Source organism: Octodon degus, unplaced genomic scaffold, assembly GCF_000260255.1.
Source record: "Octodon degus isolate 3935 unplaced genomic scaffold, OctDeg1.0 scaffold00139, whole genome shotgun sequence".
Taxonomy (NCBI): domain Eukaryota; kingdom Metazoa; phylum Chordata; class Mammalia; order Rodentia; family Octodontidae; genus Octodon; species Octodon degus.
This window is the reverse complement of record NW_004524715.1, coordinates 7,079,946-7,099,606: the sequence shown is the minus strand read 5'-3', so window position 1 is coordinate 7,099,606 and position 19,661 is coordinate 7,079,946. Positions and strand designations below refer to the sequence as shown.

The 19,661-nt window shown below is 36.6% G+C and overlaps 1 protein-coding gene across 3 annotated transcripts in view; it reads right to left on the bottom strand.

Moving 5' to 3' along the window:
* Positions 1–19,661, bottom strand: part of Mon2 (MON2 homolog, regulator of endosome-to-Golgi trafficking) — a 124,690-nt gene that overhangs the window by 21,759 nt on the left and 83,270 nt on the right. For all 3 annotated transcript variants that reach the window (XM_004641638.2, XM_004641639.2, XM_023701707.1), the window contains exons 23-26: positions 17,036–17,198; positions 14,632–14,925; positions 12,535–12,733; positions 7,295–7,923 (exon numbers count right to left, since the gene is read on the bottom strand). In XM_004641638.2, coding sequence (XP_004641695.1) covers positions 7,295–7,923; positions 12,535–12,733; positions 14,632–14,925; positions 17,036–17,198 — 1,285 coding nt within the window. The remainder of the gene's footprint in view (positions 1–7,294; positions 7,924–12,534; positions 12,734–14,631; positions 14,926–17,035; positions 17,199–19,661) is intronic.

Below are 19,661 nucleotides of genomic sequence, written 5' to 3'. Positions count from 1 at the left end.
TTCAGGGCCAACGGGGGATGTGGTATCCAGGGATCGAACCCGGGACCTTGTGCTTGACAGGCAGAAGCTTAGACCTCTGAGCTGTTTTCCCAGCCCTAAAATACTTCTTTAAAACACAGCTATATAGGGGCCGGGGAGATGGCTCAGTGGAATAAGCGCTTCCCTGGCAAGCACAAGGGCCTGAGTTCAATCCCTGGTTCCGCAAAAAAATAAAAAAATAAAAATAAAACACAGCTATAAAATTTGTATTTCTATACATCTGTTGCCTTTTTTCAATTTAGCAGATAATAGATTTGATTTTTTGTTGTCTCACAGATGCAGGATATATTTGTAAGTGAAGTCTTGAATACCACTGCATTGAGATACACATGTTGATGAGCTGGTACAACCTGCGCACAGGGATCATGCACACAATGCAGAAAAGTGGAACAAAGACATCCGTCACCAACTTGTGATATTTGATTGTCTTGCTCAGAAAGAGTGAACGGAAAACTTGAGTAAAGTTTACACAGCCTAAAGAATTCTCCACTGATTGCTTCCAATGGTTCTACTTTCTTCTTTATTAATGGCTTGTGAGGACTCAACTCTTAAAAATAAGCTAGTAAAATGGAAAAGAGACCAAATTATCGTGTATTTTTAAATTTTTGATGGCTTAAAAAAATACTTGAGAAAACTAAATATCACAATTTCTTTGGAGGTGCCTTATCACAGAAGAGGAATTTTGAACATTTACTTTTATTTCAATGAATGTTTTCTATAAAAATAAAACTCACTAATAGTGTTTACACACACACAAACATCTATTTATCTATCTATCTATCTATCTATCTATCTATCTATCTATCTATCTATCTATCAAGACAGAGCCTGCTTTAAAATGCATAAGATGGAATCTATTCTTTTTTTCTTCGATTTTTGCCGTGGTAAAAGTTTTTAAGGGCTTTTCTTCAGTAGTCTTAGCGGTATGTCAGAAAAATCTACAGAATGAACCTAGTAACACATTTTAGCCTAAAAACTGAGGATAAACAAGCTGTACAATATTTTCTTTTAGTCCTTGAGAGCTATGCACACACACATGTGCGCGCACGCATGCACACACACAGTGAACATTTAACTTCTGGCATGTCTCGAGAAATTGCATTTAACAACAAATCCTTCAGGGCCAGTGAGATAGCTCAACAGACTTAGTGCCTACTTAGGCAAACATGGGCCAGGGTTCGATCCTGAGCACCACATGCTGTATTGGCCCCGCCATCGGGTGTGCTGAGCTGGCCAAGGAGAGCAGGCATGGTGGCACACACATGTGCTACGGTTTGTGTTCAGTTGTCCTCCCAAAGCCTCGTGCAGTCATGAGGTGTCTTCTGGAGTTTTGATTGATTATAGTGGGTGTGGATGCTGCAGCTGCCCTAGGGCAGGTAATTTGCATTACACAGCCTGTAAGGAGGGGAGAGAGGTGAGCTAGCTGCCTGAGCTGCTGCTGCTCCTTTTGCTCTCTTCTTTGCCCCTCCATGAAAGGTTGCTCTCTGTCATGTGCCACACTGCCTTGGAGCCAGCTGAGTATGGAGATTGAGACCTCCAGTAACTGTGAGCTAAATACACCTTTCCTTCCCTAATTTTGAGTGTTGGGTATTTGTCCCAGTAGAGAGAAAAATAACTGAGACAGCCTGTAATCCCAGAGATGGGGAGGCCAAAAACAGGAGGATTACGAGTCCAAGCTGCTTAGTGAGACCCTGTACTAAATATATTAAAAACAACAACAAATACTTCAGTACCTACCATGTACTAAGGTGTTTGCTAGATGACAAGAAAGAATTTTTATTGACGGTTCACCTGGTGCCAAGCACTACATACCTTATACACAAACCATTTAAAGGACAGAAGCTACAGATATATCATTTTTAGGTTATGGATGATGGTGCTGAAGGACAGGTAGATTAAGAAAATTGCCCATATCAGGTACAACACAGAGCTTCATCATACCACTGCAAGGACACTATGTCATGGTGTTCCCTGAAGTACAACTCCAGCAACCCTGCTAGACACGGTATCTAGACATCTAAGTTTTCCTAGCAATAAGACAGGCATCTCCTGGCCTCAGAACTTAATAGTACAATCTATACACAAAGCAGATAATCAAATTCCTAATGCCTCCACATATGTTAAAACAGGAAAAATCATTTAGCACATTAGTTTTGTTGTTTTGTATTTTAGTACAGAGTCTACAGGGTCTCACTATGCAGAGCGAACTCAGTGATCCGCCTATGTTTAGCCTCCCACAAGCTGGGATTATAGGCCTGCACCACCACACCCAGTCTCAATCGCCCTCTGGCACGTCTTGGGGGCCAGGCCAGCACAGCAGGCCTGGGGATCAGCCTATACTGCATTTAGCACACTAGTGAGGCGAGTTTGGAAGTAACCCTTTGAGAACCAAGACTGTGGCTATAAGGCCCTATACAGTACAATGCTAACAGAGAAAAACAAAATGAGTCCAAGCTGCATAGTGAGACCCTGCACCAAATACATTAAGAGAGAGAGAGAGAGAGAGAGAGAGAGAAATTGATTTTATTTATTCAGTTTTAAGGGAAGGGTCTACAGGGTGTTCAGGGCCTCACTACTAGATTGGACTCATAGTGATCCACCTATTTACAGCCTCCCAAGAGCTGGGATTATAGGTGCGCCCCACCACACCTAGTCTCAATTGCCTTCTCAGCATGTCCTGGGGGTGGGGCCAGCACCACAGGCCCAGGGATCAAACCCCCAGCTTCTGGGCCTGGTTGCAGGCACTTTAATCCACTGAGCTATTTGGCCAGCCCTTGATTTCTTTTCTTTTGTGGAACCAGGGATTTCAGGCCCTTGTGCTTGCCAGGGAAGCGCTTATTCCACTGAACCAGCTCCCAGGGCCCTTGGTCAGCCCTTGAGAAATAGATTTTAATCAAGAAAATGTTTTCTGTCAAAAAAAAAAAAAAAAAAAGAAAGAAAAAGAAAATGTTTTCTTGGCTGGGGAGATAATTTGGTGGTCTAAGCACCTGCCTGGCAAGAGTAAGGACCCAGGTTCGATCCCCAGTACTACATGTTGTGCCAGCCCCAGAGCCCTGGGTGGTGTGCTATGCCAGCCACCAAAAGCAGGAATGGTGGTGCATGTCTGTAATCCCAGCACTGGGAATGATGAGACAGGAGGATCACTATGAGTATGAGCTGCGTAGTGACATCCTGTACCAACTAAACAGATTTTTTAAAAATGAAAATGTTTTCTTAGATAGTTTAAAGATACAATCCCAAAGCTAGTAAATTTTGTGTGCTAAAATAATCCAATAACTGTGGGAAAGGAATATAAAAATTTCTGATATATGCTAATTTTTTACTATAAGATAATAAATATATTCCAGGCTTATGAAAGATAAATTAGATAACCACATAAGGAAAAAATCAATAATGAATAAAATAATCATGAAAAATAGTTGACAATATAAATGAACAATAAAGTTTCTTAAGTTTCAGAAAAACTATTAGCAGGTGTACGAGTAACTCATTTTTTTGTTATAGAATTTTTAGTCAACAAGGTCGGTCGGTCGGTCTGTCTCTTTCTTTTTGTATGGGAGGGATGTTGAATCCAGGGCCTCAAAAAAGCAAGGCAAATGCTCTACCAATGAGCTATCTCTCCACCTGAACAATTTCCTAGCTCTAAAACCACGTTTTTTTAAAAAACATGTACTTTTAGAAAAGAAGTTAACAGGCTGTTCTTTCTTCATTTTCTTTTTATTTATTTATTTTTGGTGCCAGGAATTGAACTCAGGACCTTGAGCTTGCCAAGTAGATGCTGTACCTCTGAAGCTATATCCCTAGCCCCCTTTCTTTTCTTGAATTGACAGATAAAAATCAGAATCAAATACATGAACTGGATTTATGACAATTCCCAAAAAACTTAAGATATTTTTAAAAGATACTTTTGATAGAAAATTTTTTTCATTTCCTCTAGGATAATTGATAAGCAATTCATTTTATGCCTAATTGAGAGAAAAAGTAATTACTGATAGTTTTCATTTTTTCCAAATTAAAAGCAATTACTTTGATTTCAATAGTGAAAACCAATAGCCATATAAATGACAAATTCTCTTAAATTTTAAGTTTCTCTGTAATTTGTTTCCCTGTACAATGCACCTTGAGTTAAATGAAAATTCCTGCTTACCTACACTATCTCCAGAGGTAATTAAAGGGTATCATGGTAGCTACTAGTGATGACACCATTCTGACAGTGAAAATTTTCATCATTCCAACTGTGTAAAAAACAGCTTCATTGAAATTATGATTTGCAATAATAAATAACTACTGATAAAATGCATGGTAAGATTGCATTTCTACTTTAATTTCATTAGAAAGTTTTAATTACCTTGTTAAAATGGGTGGCTTTTCAGTTTTTGGTTTATTTGTTTTTTAGCATTCTGATAGTTTTGGATTAGGCTATCAGTTTTCTTGGTAATCTAAAAACCCTCTTACGGCTACCTGGTCTTGGTTCCAAACCTAGATTTGCTGAACGAATTTTTAGATGTTTAATTTTGTTTTGTTTTGTGCAACAAAACATATACAGCTTAAATATATCTACTTTTAAAAATATCTAAGAAAAATATTTTATATATTTATGCTTTCTAAATATAGGCTCTCTACAATTTAACAAGTACATTTTAGTACAGATGAAATATCAAAATATATCAATTTTATTAATTTTATAGTTATAAAAGCACTTTATTAAACTTATTACTCCATAATAAATGAAAACAAAAGAAAAAAAATGTCATAGGCCTGTCCTGCTACAATGCTGTATATGGTTAAATTTCAAATTTTCTGTGTAAAAATATGTAATTGTTTATTCTAATTTTAAAAAAAAAATTTTTAAATTTCTTTCTTTCCTTTCTTCACATTCTGTAAGGATTTAAAGTTTAACATATCAATACTTGATGGAAAATACCAGTTCCATGCTATGTCTCAGATGTTTGATATTCAGACAGATAGTCAGGTTAAGCTCAACTGCCTATGTTATAGGGTAATAATATCATTAAGCTTCTCTTCTGGAGGGTTAAGAACTTAAGTTTGCAGACCAAAAATTACAGAAAAAGAAGGGCTACAGGACAGCCGACATTCTAGCCCTAGCCTTTCAAGGTCAGTGAGGACTCAGGACATAAAGAGAACCTGTACTGTAACATCCTGTAACTCAGTGGTGTTCCAAATTTTCTGATCAAGGATATTATGGGGCAACAGAGGAAAGTGATCGATGATGTAGAGTGTGCCTAAGGAGAGTCACATGGAGAGAAAACATTCTCTCAGGCTTTCACAGAGAGCAAATTGGTCAAGCAATGGTCATGACTCATCCACATGGCTGACACTGACAAAGGATCTACAAACTGTGGTACAGGGTTTCAGGCTAAATCCTGAGGGGATTTGACTGACCTTATCAGATACAAAAATTACATTTCTTGGTATATAGGTCTTGCTTTATCTTGGTCTTAACCATCCAGAAGAAAAGTATAACAACGAGGTGTGAAAAGTAAAGCCATATTAATATGCTGCGCTGTAAAGGGCTCAAGTCAACAACTTCTGATATTACCAGTCCTATGGATAACCCACTACTATTATGGTCTACCGGACTATATTGGATATTTTGCTGAATTCACGCACCTACAATATTTAAATGACAATGGAATACCCATCTCTGACAAAACTAAACAAAGAAAGGGGATACAAATGAAGGACTTGGGGCTGGCGAGATGGCTCAGTGGTCTAAAGCACCTACTTGGAACAAGCTTAGCAAACCACAGAGACCACGGTTCAATCCCCCAGCACCACATGCCAGCCGGCCCCGCCCCCTGGTGGGCTGAGCTGGCCACACACACACACACACACTAAATAAATAAATGTAAAAAAAAAATTTAAAAAAAACAAACAAATGAAGGACTTGTATATACAAAATAGGATAAACAGCTACTTTCTCTTAATTCAATGAGAAGAAACATTTGTACTAAGAGTGTTTTTACAGGATATCATGTGTGCATCTTGTACTATGAATAACCACTATGACGACAACAATATACAATGTATTAATTATTGAAACTGTCCTATTTTTGAGGGGGAGTGATTTCTCTTATCTGAGAATTTTTTTTAAATACTTTTATTGAGAAACAAATAGCAATGAGAGTTTCAAAACTGATTACTAGCACAGTTTCAATAATACACTGCATATTGTTGTCTTAGTGGTTATTCATTTCATAAGATGCTGACATGATATCCTGTCCATAAACACTATTAGAACAAATCTCTCTATTTACTTAATTAAGAGAATGCAGCTGTATATCTATCCCGTTTTGAAATACAGATGCAAAATGGTTGTTCATTTTCTTGTCATGTAGCTCTTGCTTTATCTTGGTCTTAACCATCCAGCAGAAAAGTATAAAAACAAAGTATAAAAAGTAAAGCCGTACCAATAAAATTATGAAAAAAAATTAAAAAAATTAAAAAAAAAAGTAAAGCCGTATTAACACACTGAACTGTAAAAGGCTCAAGTCAACAACTTCTGAAATTGCCAGTCTTACGGAAAATCCACTACTATTATGGACTACTGGACTATATTGGAATATTTTGCTGAATTCACACACCTACAATATTTAAATGAGAATGGAATACCCTTCTCTGACAAAACTAAACAAAAAAGGGGGAAACTGTCCTATTAATCAGTTTTGAAACTGTCTCATCGCTATTTCTCAATTAAATTAATTTTTAAAAATAGGATATACAGCTACTTTCTGTTACTTCAATGAGAAGATTTATACTAATAGTGTTTAGACAAGATTTCATGTCTGCATCTTGTACTCTGAATAACTACTACGAAGACAATAACACACAATGTATTAATTATTGTAACTGTCCTACTAACCTGTTTTGAAACTGTCTCATTGCCATTTCTTGTTAAAATTAGTAAAATAAATAAAATTTTTAAAAAACTTGTTACCCCAAATATTATATCTCCTTCTTAAGACATGGATAAACAAAAAATGCTTATGAATAGTAATAAGATGAAGGCAGCTTATTAAATACTAAAGACAGATCTGAATTACCTTTTGGAAAGTATCAGAAAGTTTAAAGTTTTAAAAGTAGCTAACTAGATTTTAGTAATCCTGAATTATCTCAAAATAAACACAGAGCACTACTAACAATCCAAAATTTATGCCCAGAATATATAGCAAAGTAAAAAAGTTCTGGAAGCTATGTGCATTATTGCTAAAATATCCATTAAAATTACAAGTACCTTTTGGAGAACATCTAAAGCTGTAAGTACAGCTTCCTGTAAACTTGTCAGAACCGCTTCAGTATAAGATGGAAGAATGAAAGGGGATGCATCTGAGCTGATGGGGACTGAAACAGCGCTGTGCAATATGACACCCAGCTTCTGCAAGTCATTCATGTTGAAACCAGTCTTTATGTGTTGGTAGAGCGCTGGAAATATCTGAATTAAAGCTGTAAGAAAAGGCTGGCTAGGAATAAATGTTAGTTTATCAAAAGTAATAGGTGGTTTAGTACTTTCAGATCCAATTCTATACCAGGTGTTCCATGCAGCCCACCAGAGATTCAAATCTTCCAGCTCATCAGTAACTACGAGTGGCTCAGAGCTACTGTATCTTCCCAGTCTTTCTCCAATGGAATCTGTTCTTACAAATGGCCTGTTCACACCAGGGCCTGATATGGAACCTATGAGGACAGGCACAGGGACATTAACCACAGGAGGTGTTTCAGGCTTTTCTGAGTCTCTGACAGGAGACACAATCTGTAAAATTTCCTGGAAGCTTTTCAGAGCAGCCAGAGATACTTCATTGTTTTTGCTGAGTGCTGCTGATTGTATGTGGTCAAGAAGTACATCCCAAGCTCTTGAAAAGTCTCCTGTATGGGGGGAGAGGGAGAAAAGCATAAGTAACCGAGTTTTCCCTTAGTATTAGATATTTTCTGCTTAAACCCATAAAAGCAGGGAAAAAAAGTATTAAAGTACTAACAATATGAATTAAAAACCTCACAATCCAGAAATCCTATTAAATTTTTTTTTCAATCTAAGGGTAAAAGACTGAAAAGAGGAAAATGAGTATATCAAACATCGTTTTAATTTAAAAACAAAACTATCAACATACATATTCAGGTTTATACTACTTCCTAGTACGGCAAACAACAATAAAAACCAGTGAGCATGAAAAAAAGGCTTTGCAGTATTATCAGTCTATTCGTTTACCATTATTAATGGTTATATAACATGTTCTCATTCTTAATCACTAGACTAAAATCTATATAAAGAACTAAAAAAAAAAGTTCCCTCCAAATAAACGACCTCATAAAAAAATTGGAAAATGAGGGGCTGGAGAGATGGCTCAGTGGTCTAAAGCACCTACTTAGAACAAGCTTAGCAAAGCATCAGGGACCGCGGTTCAATCCCCCAGCACCACATGCCAGCCAGCCGCGCCCCCTGGTGGGCTGAGCTGGTCTCGGTCTCTCTCTCTCTCTCTCTCTCTAATAAATAAAAATAAAAAAAAAAATTGGAAAATGAAACAAACACTTCATAGAAGCACAAATGCCCAAAAAGTATAGAAAAAAACCATAGAAATATTGACGATTAAAATAATGCAAACTAAAACACCACCAAGATTCTTATCTTCCCCCAGAAACAATGACCAATGACCAATGAAGAAAATCAGATTAAAAGGGACTAGCAAGGCTGGATTGGGGGGGGGGGAGGGCACGCGCTTTCTTTACTGCTGGTGGGAATGTAATCTAGTACAACCACTATAGAAATCAATACAGAAATTCCTCAAAAACTGAAACTAGAAACTCCTTTGACCCTAATTCTCTTCTATGTATCTTCCTGAAAAAGTGAAAGGAATCATGTTACTGGGATTATAATTCCCATGTTTATCATACCCATAACCATGTTTACAATGTCACAATTCATAATAGCTATATTTTGGAAGCAGTCTACATAGCCATCAACAGTTGAATGGATGATGAAAAATATATTTACACAGTCAACAACTATTCTACCATTAAGAAAGATAATAAGTCACTTGTAGGAACACTGATGCACCTTGAGACAATGTTAGGCAAAATAAATCGGGCACCCAAGTGTATGTATCACATGGTTTCTCTTACAGGAGACACCCAAATTATAAAGAGAAAAATGAAAACCACTGAAGTTATGACAACATGATGTGTTTTAATAGGTCTGAATATTTTTATATGAACTGCACATCAAACTCTGTAAATCCTAACTTTCTGTTCTGATTGTTTTAAACATATGTTCTTCATAATATTAACTTACCAGGAGAAAAACACACCATAGAGACAAAAATGGGATGGCGGTATAGCTCAGTGGCAGGTTTCTTATCTACCGTGTGTAAAGCCCTAGGTTCAAACCTCAGTACCAAAACAAACAAGCAAACAAACTGTTCCCTCAATGAATTTCTTCCTTTTGTGTGAAATTATGTCTACAGACCCAGTCAGCAGAGCACGGGCTGAATGAAAGTGGCTTGTTTCTACTGATTAGTACACAGACCACGACAGCCAGCATATTTACAATGACACTCTCTATGACTTGATATAGTTTGTTTCCATGAAGCTCAAAAAAACAACTTTTTGGGGGCCTGCCCATTAGCTCTTTTTTTTTTTTTTTTTCTTCCTGTTAGCTCATTTGTTTAAGTGCCTGCTCATGCAAATGCAGGCAGGCGCAGGATACAGCAGTTTGATCCTCACCTCCACCTGCATTACCAGACCTGCCCTTAAGGCAGCCTGAGCCAGCCAAAAACAAAAAACAAACAAGCAAAAAAATAAAAAAAACAAACAAAAAACAAACAAACCACTTTTGCCTATACCTGTAAAGCCCATAGATTTATTAACAATATGGATAATTATCTACATATTTGCATTACAATTACACAAAAGCCCAAGAAATTGGTATTTTTTTCAAAGTAGTTTAATGTAAGGCTATGAAGTACATAAAACAAATAACTGAGGTTTAGAAATTTCTCATCTTGCAGAGACTGTGACTAGATATTTTTCTTAAACAGGGAAACCCAAATATCTGAGAAAGCATTAAGTTAACAGGAATGCTGAAATTACATCTGATATGAAACAACTATTCTCCTTATTTTGGACAAACATTACACTTCCACAGTTCTATCCACATTTCCCTTTGTGCTATTTTTATTAAAAACTGTCATATAATTTACATATAATGAAAATATTTTAAAAGTAAACTGCTTAAAGTTATGGCAAATTATATCTTAAAACTACTAAATATTTAAAGAAACACTTCTGCCTGTTACCATTATAGTTTAAAAAAAAACTGATAAAACACCACATTTGCCAACCAGAGTGGTAACTCAATCTCAGGTTTAGAACACTGTGTGTCTTCTGACGTGAAAATCCTTCAATTCTTCCATTGACAAATTTTATGTCTAGGAAGAAGTTCCTTTTGTAAACACAAACTTTCTATTCTTCAAATTATAAAAAACTATCAAAGCCACATGAATTGACTTGTGAGTTCATTTTAGAAAAATCCAAATCTGAATTACATTGTAGCTTTTAAAATAGAGCAAATATATTTAAAATGTTTAATTTGTTAAAACTCAGCAAATATACATGTAAATTTATACATTTCATTAGATACAAATTTCAGATGAAAAGAAAAAATTAAGATTTAAAACAATATGAAGCCCTAAGATATATATCGATTACATTCTATAAGTTATTTTCTTATGGAGGAAAAAACAACAGTGTATATAAATAAGCTAAAACAACTATGGAAAAGTAGCTGCTCATGTCCTTTAATATAAGGAGGTTTAAAAAGCCAAACATTAAAAAAATAAGAAATAAAGGTATGTTCAGCAGGGTCACAGCTATGTACAAAAGTTATACAACTATTTATCTTTCTCTACTACCCCTGTCACTACTACCAAAATTGGAAGTACTCTAATCTGCACCTCTTCTCTCAATTTCTGTACTATAGACATTGGTAACAGCATCCATCCCTTCCCAGATCTGATGACTATTTTTCCAGCAAATGTCTTGTGGGACACTGATTTTGTTTGAGAACCACTGATCTGCACCAGTAGTTTCCTAATCAGTCTAACAGTATCCTGTCATCCTTCCTTGCTACCATTCTACAGACACCAACCAAAGTTACCTTTTTGACCTATATATCTTTTTTTTGTATTTTAGGGAAGGGTCTACAGGGTGCTCAGGGTCTCACTACTAGATTGGACTCAGTGATCCACCTGTTTACAGCCTCCCAAGAGCTGGGATTATAGGCCTGTGCTACCACGCCCAGTTTCAACTACCCTCTCAGTGCATCCCAGGCGCAGGGCCGGCACACAGGCCCAGGGATTAAACTCCCTGCCCCTGCACCTGCTTGCAGGCGCTTTAATCCGCTGAACTATTTGGCTGGCCCCTCTGACCTATAAATCTAATCATGTCACAACATGAATTAAAATCTTTCAGTAGCTTTTGCTTTGCCTCTTAGATTGAAATGCTAACTTAGATTGAAATCCTAACTTCTGCACACATTTTAAGGATGCTGGCCTCTCTTTACCTTTACAGCTCACTGACTTTCACACTTTCTCTTACTCTCTCTCAGTTTAACCCAGTCCTTCAAACGTGCCTGGGTCCTCATCAACTCACTCTCTTCCATCTTTTGTCTATTTGTTTATAAGGTTTTGCTCACTTCATCCTTGCCTGATGAATTTCTATTTACCCTTCAGATTTCTGTTAAGATAGTACTTTCTCAGGGAATGTTATTTAGCCCTCACAGGCAAGGTCAAGTACCTATTTTGAACTCACAATGCACCATACACCTTTGTAGTGTGCATCATTGGCACAGCAAGGACAGTAAATATTTTGCTCATCACCGCATCTTTCAAAGGCCAGCTGCTATAGTTTAGATCCAGAGTGTCTCCAAACATCTGTGTTCAGTGGCAGGGCTTTTTTTGGATTATGAAGTGCTATAGTGATTTACTGTTAGGAGGTGGAGCCTGGTTATATGTGGGTGACTGGAGTCTGACTCAGGAGGGTGTATCTTCCCATCTGGCACCTTCTCTCTCTGCTTCCAGACTGTCAAGACATCAGCAGCTGTCCTCCACCAGACCCTTCCACTATACCTTCCTTGCCTTGGAGCCAACAAACATGACTGAGTCCTCTACAAACCATGATCCAAAATAAGCTTCTCCTTTAAGTTGTGGACACTGGGTATTTTGTCCCAGCAATGTGAAAGATTGAAACACTAGCCCATAATATGTAGACATTAAAAGTTGCTCAATAAAATAATGAAAATGTGCGTACTCAGCATGCCACACATAACCATAAAGACCATAAATTAAGATTCATTGTTCTTGGGTAATAACACTGCATATGAATTCTATGAGAATTTTCTAGTTGTTCTAAATTTCCTTTAACAAAAGTTACTTGCAAAAAAAAAAAAGTTACTTGAATAAGCAAAGAAAGAAAATATACATATACCTAAAGGTTGCAATAAATATCTTCTAGTATTGAAGATTCTGGCTACTCCAGCCAATGTTAATACCCATGTCTCAGCCCACTGCTTCTCTGCTGTATCCCTTGAATGATGAATAAGAATATTGCCACCTCCAGATTCAATCTTTTCTTTATCTGCAGTGGTAGAAGATTCTCGAACTCGGTCCAGTAAGTGAAAGAGTACCTAAATATTTATAAAGATGTCATTTTAAGTGTTGATGATATAGCTTAAGCAACAACACAGGAAAATCAAAAATTACAAAAAAAAAAATGTACCTGACAATCTTCTCATTCCAACATATTAGAAGACATTGGCCAGTAAAGGTAATTATATATTAAGTTTATCCTTAAGGTCATGCCAAATGAAAAAAGGTAAGCAAACTGGGTAGAACATCATCTAAGACTTATTGAGTTAAAAATACCTGTAGGGTAATGTGTAAAATGAAATCAAAGGTAAGGAGAAGAATCCAGGAAAAAAAAATAGTAATGGAGATAACCGGATTAAAATTATTACTAAAGCTCCAGGACTTGCAAAGGGTACGTAAAAATATATCAGTAAGTGGGCTGCGGAGATAGGTCAGCGGGCAAGCACGAGGATCTGGTTTGATCTCCGGCAGCACATGCCAAACTGGCCACTAAGACCACGCAAGGTGGCGCACACCTGTAATCCTAGGGCTGGGGGGGCTGATACAGAAGGAACACTATAAGTCCCAGGGGCACAGTGAGACCCTGTACCAAATACATAAAAAAAGAAAACAGTAAGAACTGGTTGGGACTTCAACAATGTTTATATGTACAGGGGCCAGGGAGATGGCTTAGTGGAATAAGCACTTCCCTGGCAAGTGCAAGGGTCTGAGTTCAATCCCTGGTTCACCCAAAAAAAACAAAAACAAAAACAAATGTTTTTATGTACAGGCAGTAAAAGCAAAAAAAAAAAAAAAAAAAAAAAAATTAAACAGAAATACACACATGCATCAAAACACAAGCCAAGGGAAGAGAAATTTTTAAGATGAAAATCATCCTCAGCTTTAAATGTTGTCAGGAAATGAGCAGGGCGAGGGCTGGGGCTGGGGCTGGGCCTGGGCCAAAAAGCTCAAAGCCAGATCCCCTCTGGTCCCTGGACAATGCCTGTGGTTCTCAGTGTGTGGTCTCTGAAACTGTAGGACTAGTATCATTCAGAAATAAGAATGAAAACAAACTCTCAGGCTCCACTGCAAGGGGGATAAAAATCAGGAACTCTGGAGGTCTGGACAGGAAGTAAGAAGAAATAAAAATGGCTCAGTAACTTGTGATTTAACAAGCCTCAGGGTAATTCTATTGTATCATGATGTTTAAGAGACCATGACTCTGAATAATCTCCATATCAAATTACAAGGGATAAAGGAATGTAGATATGAGGAAGAAAGAAATCATTGAGAATTATGAAACAAGAATGGTAAAAATGAAGCTGTCTGAAAGAAAAACAATCAGAGAATATACTAGTTACCAAAAAAATGAAGACTTAAGCATGTTGGCAATATGAGAAGCCAAGGGACAGAGATGAAATAGAATATGAATTTGAAATATGACAATATGGCAATCTGAAGTATGAGAAAGCCTAAGGTTTTTCTTTTTCTTTTCTTTTTCTTTTTTGGTACCAGGGATTGAACTCAGGACCCTGCACTTGCCAGGCCAGTGCTTCTTCTACTGAGGTTATCTCCTCAGCCCCAGTTTTTCTTTTTATTATTTTTTTTCAGTTTTCTCTTTTTAAATGAACTTTTTTTTTTTTTTTTTTGCAGAACCGGGGATTGAACTCAGGCCCTTGAGCTTGCCAGGGAAGCGCTTATTTCACTGAGCCATCTCCCCAGCTCCACTTTAAAATATTAAAAACAGCCAGGTGTGGTGGTGCATGCTTGTAATTCCAGCCTGCAGAAGGCTGAGGTAGGAATATTGCCGTGAGTTCAAGGCCAGTCTGCACTACACAGAGACCTTGTGCCAAAAATAAGTTATTTATTTATGAAGAACAGGTTTAATTGGAAAAAAAAAAATACTGCAAAAGTACCTCACAATCACAAGCTAACAGCCCAAGCCACTTTACAATACCTTCCAAATAACAGTGTGCCAGGTTGAATGATGTAGTAAAGTTCCATGTGCACCAATTGTAGAAAACAGAGTCTGTCCTGCACTCTTCCTGACAGCAGGGCGAGGGTCCACACACAGCTCTCCCAACTTTGCATAAAGACATAACCACAAGCAATCAAATGGTGGTGCAGGGTGGAATGGCCGATTCAAAATCACTCCTTTCTCTTCTGCCTGCTTTTGCTGTGCTGCCTCTTCTTTATTTAATTCCTTTTCAATAGTTTCTCCTCTTTGGAAAAAATAATCTGAAATATTCCACTGAAAGGAAAAGTAGAAACACATTACTTTATTTACAAATTTTTTAAAGCCCACATAACTAATATGTTTGTTTTAACTTTCAGAGTAAAGTTTTAAATACATTACTTCAGAAATCTCTTTCTGGGGCTGGTGAGATGGCTCAGTGGTCTAAAGCACCTACTTAGAACAAGCTTAGCAAGGCACAGGGACCACGGTTCGATCCCCCAGCACCACATGCCAGCCAGCCCTGCCCCCTGGTGGGCTGAGCTGGCCGCACGCACACACACACACACACACACACAAAAAAAAAAAAAAAAAAAAAAAAAAAAAAAAAAAAGAAATCTCTTTCTGACTAGAACAGATTTAATGAAAATATTTCATATCAATGTTGTGATCTGATTTCATGAGAATATGGGGAAATAATTTTGTTTTAACTTTACTTTTTTATTATTATTGAAAGTTTCAAGTTTATATAGAAAAACATAACTTGAATGTATTAATGTACACACTCGCTAGATATAATTAACTACAAAAAACAACTACAGCAATATTACTATCATAACAAAGGTAGTAGTAATTCCTTAGTATTATTCAACAATAAGTTGATAATTTCCTATAATTACTTTCTTCAAACATACCTATGACTGTACTGTGACATAATTATGGTAAAAATGTAACAGGATCAATACTGTGAACACAGATGTAAATAAAAGAGGTGATATCTAGCAGTAATTTAATACTGAACCACACTTTAGGAGCAATCTTATAAATAACAAGCTTACAATTTTTCCATGATTGCATTTTTAATAGTATTACGGTTTAAATACAAAGTGCCCCTTCCCAAAGAAGCACATATCAAGGATGCGAACTTCATTAATGGATTAACACACTGATGAATTCAGAGCTAAATGGGGCATGGTTGGAGGAAGCAGGTCACTGGGAGCACGCCTTTAGGATACACCCTGTCCCCATGCCCCTACCTCCTCTCTGAGCCTCTCCCTCCCTTCTACCAGCCCTTTCTCCTTCTCTCTCTCCCTCTGTGTGTTCTCAGTTGCCATGTGAGCAGCCTTACTCCATCAGGCCTGTGTACCTTACATCTGCGCTAACTCAGGCCTACAGCAATAGAAACAGCTAACCACAGACTGCAACTACCACAACCATGAGCCATAGGGAAATTTTTCTCCTCTAAGCTGTCCTCAGGTGTTGGGATCATGCTGATGGAAAGCTGACTAATACACACATTAAAATATGAACTTACCTAGCTTGTGAGGGAAATTTTAAGTTCAATTTTATAAAATTTCTCAGTTATAATATACATTTAAAAGATTTTTAAAACATTGCCTTTAAACAACACTTGCCCCGCAAGCAGTTCAATTACTAACATCAGAAAAACAAAAACAACATAATGGAATAGCTCTCTCTATACTTACTTCATATAATATTAATCATACCCTAATTTACATTTTATTATTTCTATATTCAAGATAACTTCCAGAGCCTAAGGTCTTCTGCTTTACATGTTGTCTCTGAATAATCAATATAGAATGCTGTGGACAGACTATAGGACTATGTTAAAGACTTCCTGAAGCTTTATTTACTAAATAAGCAGCCTGTGAGAACCCTATTAAAGTATTATATAAAGTCAGTTAACCTTCACTCTTAAGTGAATTAGCTCTGCACTTTTTGGGGGTGGGGTAATGTGAATCAAAATCACAGCTTCATGCTTGCCAGGCAGGCACTGTGTTACTGAGCTCTATCGCTGTTCCTAATATGAACTAGTGATTTCTTTTGTATATAATATTTATTCACTATATTAATCCAAATATTTTACAATTAACCTTTCTTAAATGATGTTCTTTAAATCTGCATGAAAAAAAAAGTTTGATACTTAAAAAATTTAAATTTTTTAAATTTCCATATAGCCTAAACCATATTGGCCTAGCATTCACTCACAACTGCATTTACAGTAATTTTTAAATTATATACCAAAAGAAAGACAATGGGCTGGGGAGATAGCTCAGCAGTTTAAGCACCTGTCTGGCAGGTGCAAGGTCTTGAGTTCGATCCCTGGTACAAAAAAAAAGAAAAAGAAAGAACGAACGAACACCAAATGAAAGACAATGATACTTACCAACAAACCTATTGAAGTTAAACTAATATTAAGTTCTTGATTATGAAGTCCAAAGCTACCTGCAACGTCTACAACTATCTGCAGGCAAGTACAAGGCATTGTTGGTAGAAAATCTGTAACAACTAACTGAAGACACTGGAATGCAGTTCGTATCAAGGATTCTCTGAAAACACAAAAATAAATACTGATAGATTTAAAAGAAATGTGTAAAAATAAACAATAATTTGAATTAAGCTTTAAATTTTAGCAAAAAAATCCATCCTAATATATATGTTATATTATGTATATTAATATGTATATTCAACTACTTAGACTAAAAATGAACCTCGTGGGCAATAATAAAAAAATTAGGTTGAAGAAGAAAAGAAAACCAGTGTTAGCACTACATTATTTCTATTGCTATTTTGCATCAACTAACCAAAGAAAATTTAAGATCATGAATAAAGGAAAGCTTGCTACAGCTACTTTTCCACCACTGTATCCATATGTTTGGTTTGGTTTTGGAATTACGATCTCCTATGTACCTCAGGCTGGCTTCCAACCTGTGGCAATCCTCCTTCCTCAGCCTGTGCCAGGATTACAGGCACGCAGCACCACACACAGCTATATCCATATCTTAGATAGTGCCTAGCACATGTAAATAAACAGCATTTACTTAGTGAAAACAAATTCCTCCTTCTTTTAGTTATTCCTTATTCTTTTATATTTATACTGTCATGTTTTTAAAATCTCCAAAGGAATGTAAAATTCCACATTTGTTGATGAGAAGAATAAATTTTGAACTTCAAATGAAGGAAATTTGTTTTGGAGAAAAACTGTGGTGTTACATAATGAAGTGCACAATTATCTAAGTACTTGCTGGGTGTTTAATATGTCTTTTCTTAAAAAAAAAAAACTTTATTTATTTGTGTGTGTGTGTGTGTGTGTGTGTGTGGCCAGCTCAGCCCACCCAGGGGGCGGGGCTGGCTGGCATTTGGTGCTGGGGGATTGAACCGTGGTCCCTGTGCTTTGCTAAGCTTGTTCTAAGTAGGTGCTTTAGACCACTGAGCCATCTCACCAGCCCCTAATATGTCTTATACTAAGTGTTTCACACATCATTTCATCTTTACAACGTCATATTTTATACATTGCATTTAAGTTATGAAAAGCAACTTCAACTTAATATAAACTGATCTTTTAAAATAATTTCAACATTTTATAATATTTAAGGAGGGCAAGGGATATAGCTCAATGGCATAAGCACCTGTCTAGCAAGCTCAAGGTCCTGAGTTCGATCCTTGGTGCCGAAAAAAATAGAAAAAAAAAAAAAAAAACCTAAAGGAAATTATTGTAAATATTTAAGAAAAAAATTAGTTTTCCTCTGTAGTCTCATGCAGTTCAATCATCTAAATCTAAAACCCCTATCACTAGTCATCAAGAGTGTAAACCCTATTATAGCCCTGCCGACAAATATAACCAACACACCAGTATTCTACTGTAAATCTGTCCGTATGTCCTCTCCAAATTTGCTCTTCTACATTCCCTATTTAGTAAATGATACCAACAACCACTGAATTGTGTAAGTCAGGAATCTCACTCCTGATTGCCATCTTTCTCTCTGCCCCTGCAGTCTGCTCAATAGCTCAAATGCGAGTCCTAGTTCTAGAGTCCTCGCAGGCTCTAGAGCTATCTTCTCCCCTCGTTCTGCTATCACAGTGGGATAAAGAGCACATTAGATGCTTATCTGACCTCTTCACTCCTCTGCTTAAAAATCCTATAATGTCTCTCAAATGTATTCAGGATAAATTCAAGTAGCTTACAAAGGCATATGAGGTCCTTTGTAACTTTATCTCTGCCCTCTTCCCACTGGAGCCTTACTTTGTGGCATAACAACTACTTCTCTACTGGGATTCTGCTTCTAATCTGTGTATTCAGAATAGCTAGCAAACATAGTATTCAAGCACAGAATAAATGTTTAGTAAGTAATTAAAAAGTTATTTTAAAGTAATTTCCTACATTTTCTAAGATACATAAGGAAGTTATGTCCCTAAACACCACTTTATATCTTACCAAATATTTGTTTTAACAAAATTCAGTCTTTGTTCTGAAATTTGTTAGATTGATTTATTATCATAAGAACCGTGTGTGTGTGTGTGTGTTTTATTTTTGTTTTTGTTTTATCTTTTAGAGACAAGGTTTTGTTATGCAGTTTAGGCTGGCCCTGAACTCACTTTGTAGCCCAGGCTGGCCTCAAACTTGAAGCTATCCTCCTGCATCCAACTCCAGAGTACTAGGATTACAGTACTCTGTGTACTGTAATCAGGTATGTACCACTATGCCTGGCAGAACCTTATATTTTAACACAAACGTCAAAATAACAGAACATTTTCCAAACTTTTGAAACACAAATGTTATCTTTGTATGGAGATCTGAAAGTTTCATATAACCACTGGGGGTACACATTATTACAGACCTGGACTTAGGCAAGAAGGGCATACATAAAAATTACCACTACTGCAAGATTTTAGGATGGATTCATCTTTTATCTTTATTACTTTTGGGGTATTAATTTCTTTTCCTTTTCTTTTTTTTACTGCTTTTTTTTTCAAAATTAAAAATTTTATTTTTTTTACTTTTTAAATGATTT